General features: G+C 42.5%; 1 protein-coding gene across 1 annotated transcript in view; it reads left to right on the top strand.

Annotated features, from left to right (window-relative positions):
• The window catches only part of znf385d (zinc finger protein 385D), a gene marked incomplete at its 5' end in the record, with an annotated part of 85,735 nt that continues 80,613 nt past the window's right edge, over positions 1-5,122 (top strand). The window contains 1 exon segment of the mRNA XM_032519060.1: positions 1-265. Coding sequence (XP_032374951.1) covers positions 244-265 — 22 coding nt within the window.

Below are 5,122 nucleotides of genomic sequence, written 5' to 3'. Positions count from 1 at the left end.
GAGAGAGAGAGAGAGAGAGAGGGAGAGGCAGATACGGAGGTCCACAGACAGCAGCGGCGTGCAGAGTGCAGCATGCAGTCTGGCCATTGACGCTGCAGTTGGATTGAACACACATGCACAGACAGACACACACACACACCCCTGAGGAGTGTATGAGACATGCCCAGGCTGTTGTCCATGGACACACACACACTGGCAGGGCACCAGAGAGGAAATACAGCAGACCCCTGAGCTGGAGGAGCTATGGAGAGCAGCATGTTTTTTGGTGAGTTTGTATTTATATGTGCTTACATGCATAATTTCATCTGTGTGTCAGATCCTTTCATCCAAGTGTGTCTTCTTACTTGTTCGGGTACTTAAAAAATGAACAGAAGAAGCGCTGTTTTCCATGAAAGAAAAACGAGTGTGAAGTTACACACCTAGGAGACCTGGGTTGTGTGTTTTCTGTGTGCTTGTTTGTGTGCTTTTGTGTGTGTGTGTGTCCACTGCATGTGCTTTATCACAGTCAAATGCAGATTATAGGTGCATGTTTCCCCTCTCCTAAATGTAAATGGATTCCAGCCTGCCTGGTACTTGTTCTGGAAATTAAAAAAGATGCTTAGGAGAGTCAGTTGCTGTTACAGCAGAACAATAACAGGTACAAGAAAGAAAGAGTGAAGTTGCACACTGAGGGTTCTTAAAACTGTTGAATGAACCTGCTCACCAGGAATGTCGCTTCTTTATGCACGTGTTCTGGTTTATTGGACTAAATCCCAGGTGGTTAGGCCGCTGAGAATACAAGCTTTGGATTTTATTCTAGCTGTTTCACCAGCTGACTGTTCGCAGTAAGGGCCCTGGGATGCGTTCCTATGTCCCAGCGTGTTGTTTGTAACTGTTTGTGAATATTGTGTTTGCGTCATTATTTCTTTCTGAATATAAAAAAAAAGAAAAAAACTGTGATCACAAAAAAAAGAAAAAGAAATCCAAGTAAGATTGGAGGTGCACGCGTTGAGAGCCACTTTATATTGGGTGTGGGATATTTAGAGAAATCGAAGAAAGGCCTCTTCCATTAGCTTTTATGGAGGAGACTGGAGGAGGCTTAGGAAGACTTAATCCACGAGTGGCTCCTCGTCAAGTGCTCTTCTCACGGCTGGCTTACAGTCACATAGGAGGAATAATTACACAGGGATCTTGAATTCGGAGGGGGTGATTCGTTAAATGAAAGTCTCTTTTTTTTTAATCCCGAGGATTAAAGCGATCTGAAGTTACAGACCGTGGCTTGTAAGAGCGAGAAGGATTTTCTCTTGTTATGCCATACACAGAGGAGGGGTGGAAGAGTGCTGGGAGCTTATAAATGAATAAGCTGTCAGGTGCAGAGACAGCTTCGGCTCTCTGAGATCCACCACCACCGATGTCGGTCAGGTGTGCAGCTTCGGGAAAGCAAAGAGGTGATGCAGGTTGGATGGATGGGTTAAGTGAAAGTGGAAACAGAACTTCTCAGGCAGGTGGTTCTGTTGTTGGTGATGCCTCTTTGGTCTGCTTTTTGTGTCAGACAAAATACCATGAACCGTCTTAGCACCAGCGACAAAACAACACAGCAAGAGCAGGAAAGGTCACTGTTTGCGTATATAGGATGTGCATCATTTGAACATTTATGAAATCTGAGTGCACAACATGACAAAGAAAAACAAAAGATGCTATCTCTTAAAAGATTAATAACAAGGCTTGTTCAGCAGCAATGAAATGCTGATACATACCCAGAACATGTCTTGTGATAAATGTCAGGTGATACAGTATTAGACTCTTGACCTCTCGGAAACAAGACACCAAAATGGAAAAGAATAAACAGATCAGAAGGAAACGTCCCGCTTGCTTTAAAAGCTGTCCACATAGATCCAAAGCAGGCAGTAAAAGAACTGCAACCCAGCAGGCTGCAATCATACAAGCTATTATGGTTGTCGAGTCAAAGGTCCGGGGGAAATCTATCCGTTGCGTCTGCTTTGGCGTGTAGCAGCACGTTAACGTCTTTTTGGTTAACCTCAGATTACAGAGAGCATGGGAAGTGATTGTTGGATCCGATTCAGAGACAGCTGTGTTTATTAGTGAGCTGCACACATGACAGCAGCAAGAGCTACAGAATGTTAATCTGAAGGGGATGAAGACCAGCGTGTGTTATGTAGCCCGAAGCTAAATGCATGCAGCATGCCACATGCTGGTGAGACTATATCGTAAGAATACAGAGCCTATCCTGTAAAGGTTAATTGGAAAATCAGTGAAAGTGTTGCTTGAAAAATAAAAAAGGGAGTACTTTAAATCTACCCTTTGTGCTCACTTTGTTCAATCTAAAAGGGGTGAAATGATTTTATCCTTCCCGCTTGAAGGGAAGTACTGATCTCAGAGCAAGGCCGCTGAATACAATCAACACACGCCATTAAAAAAACACAGAGGTGTTAATCACATTTGGGGCGTCATCAGCATACAGATGACTTTCAGTGGTATTGAGATTTATCTAATAATTGGATTTATGTTTGCTAAGGGAAAAGGAAGGTTGTGCAAGAGCGAGCTTTTCATTTTGAGGCTCTGCGGCAGTGTGGACTCTCTGGACAGATCTTATCGGAGGTCCAGGACACTAACAGGAGGCGGACGTTGGAGGAGAGCGGTATAAGATGATTAATTATTAATGCCAGTCGGCGTCCTCCAGCCATCATTTTACTCTCCCCCTTCTCACGACATACTGCCGCGGGAGGAAAAAAACGCTTCAGCCCAGATAAGTGAATCTTTCAGGAAGGGCGATGCAGAGGACAGCCAGAGTCTGAAACACGCCATGATACACATCCTGTCCACCGAGCTGCTCTCAATGTCTCTTATACTGTATGCACTGCATCATTACACCTCAAAAAGAATGGACAAACACAAGACAGTGGGTGAAAACTTTCATCAATTCTGATCTATTTCAAATATTTCCAGAAGTCAGATCTCATCTCGGTTCTACATCATTACACTAATGGGCAAAGCGGGCAAAAAACATCTCCAAATGCCCCAGGTTCAGTGTGCGTCAACTGGTTTGTGGTAATTTAATTAAATTAGGTTGAGGAAAATGCACCCCCAAAGCTTTATATCCACTAACATGATAAGGTCTTCAAATCTACATTAACAAGTTTTGTTTGGACAGTGTAAAAGAAGCTAGAAAACACAGTTTAATATATTATGGCATTATAAATTTAAAATGGATAATGTGTTAGCAAACTGTTCACAAGATCCAGCGGACGTGGAGCAAAGTTAGCATTCCTGTGGAGTCATTGCAGTCTCTGGTGACGTGATGAATGCAATGCAATTCACTTTACACTTTATTATTCATTCCCTTCAACTTTGACATTTGGCATTACTTTTAAAACTTTTTTTTGTTCTGAAAACAGCTGCCTGCTGCGTCAGGAAATTACACACATGACAGCAGTGAGAGTGAAAACAGTGAAGTTGTGAGCTGTAAAACATCCTGCCTGTCTCAATCCTTCATTATTTCTGTAATGTGCTTATATGTTGCACATTTTGAAATCAATTCATTCAATTCAATGAATTTATTAAATTGTCATGTAGCATGTCAAGTATTCTAACATATTGGAATACAAAACGCACACAGAAGAGAGGGGAAGTGTGGTGAATAGACAACCCAGCAGCTGATTCTTTCTGCAGTTAAGTCAGGCCATAATCACGTTCTTTTTCTATTTTATTTGAATATCTGGTGTTTATTGGTTTCAGGTTTGTGGTTCCAGAGCTGCAGACAGAATGTAACCACTTTTTGCAGTTTTCTGTGTGGCCTAAAATACAACATCTGTGGCTAAGGTTTTACATACACCAACATCTTCACAACATCAAATCTCACATGAAACCATCATGCACTCATTGCCAGTGGCTAGATGAGAAGCTAATAGTGAGATGTCTGCACTGTGTAAACACATCAGTGCTGGGGGAGATTGTACAGAGGGGGCATCACTGACATGCTGTACATAACAAGGCTTTTTATTTAATATGTTCTATTCTAATTGTTTGGCTTTGATTTGATGTGATTACTTTGGTTGGATCATTCCAATAAATGCTTCTGACAGAGACTCTGAAGACAAAACTGTGAAATCTATTTTCCACCGTTGTATACTGACTGACTCCCAGGCTGCTCAGAGAGACTTCTCGTGGTTATTTTAATGAGTCTCACCTGCTGACCTTCAGTGTGGAGTGACTCTCCTGAGCGACTCTCCATGCAAAGTGGATGGCAGTCTCTGCTGGAAGGACTGACTCGTCTGCTAGTCAAATTTAGAAGCCGTCCGCAGAACTCAAATGTTAACATTCTTGAAGTCAAATATTGACACCTCTAACAAAGTGATAATTACGGATGCCTGCTTTTCTGCCAGAGACTGCTGTGACAGGCTTTTTCTGTCTCAGTGCTGGAGCATCTCAAAGTCAGTGTGGCGCTCCAAGGTTGGGGTTATAGGTTAGATTAGCAGCGGGGGATCGTTTTCCTGTTTTGCCTTATGTTTTGCGTTTGCTGGTGGTGACAGATGATCAGGCTTAAAAAAGTTGAAACACTATCCACTGCTGCAGGCTGGAATGTGCCGTAATGCTTGGGCATGTCCGCTGGACGGCAACTTTTACACGTTACATTTCACAACTGGAGACAAAAGCCATTCTTATCTACCTTAAACAGGGTGAGGTTTACACAGGTATGTGAGGTTAGAACAGTGGATAATGTGTCTGGTGAGGGAAAGTGATTTAACTTTAATTTTCTTTTTCCTATACTTTTTTACAAAAACTACAGTAGGCAATACTTATGCTTCACCCCTTTTGAGTACTTTTTACTCCATTATACTAGATTGACAGCTGTAGTTACTGGTTCCTTCACAAATTTGGATTGTAAGCCATTCAAGCGGCGTGAATGTTGGTCTGTTTTTGGTTTCTTTGGTGCACAAAAGTGATGCTTGCAGGCATAATTGTTGAAAATGTAATTTGACCAGTCAGGCCTTTGTTTATTTTTTTAAAGATACTTTTTTGGGGCTTTTTTCACGGCTTTTATTTGACAGGGTAGCTGAAGACAGGAAAGGTGAGAGGGAGCAGGGGCGGGGCTAACAGGGGGCACATGGTGGTGGCGGCGCCC

This window comes from Etheostoma spectabile, chromosome 6, assembly GCF_008692095.1.
Source record: "Etheostoma spectabile isolate EspeVRDwgs_2016 chromosome 6, UIUC_Espe_1.0, whole genome shotgun sequence".
In the NCBI taxonomy this organism is placed as follows: Eukaryota; Metazoa; Chordata; class Actinopteri; order Perciformes; family Percidae; genus Etheostoma; species Etheostoma spectabile.
The sequence above is the reverse complement of the archived record's forward strand: the minus strand, read 5'-3'. Positions and strand labels throughout refer to the sequence as shown.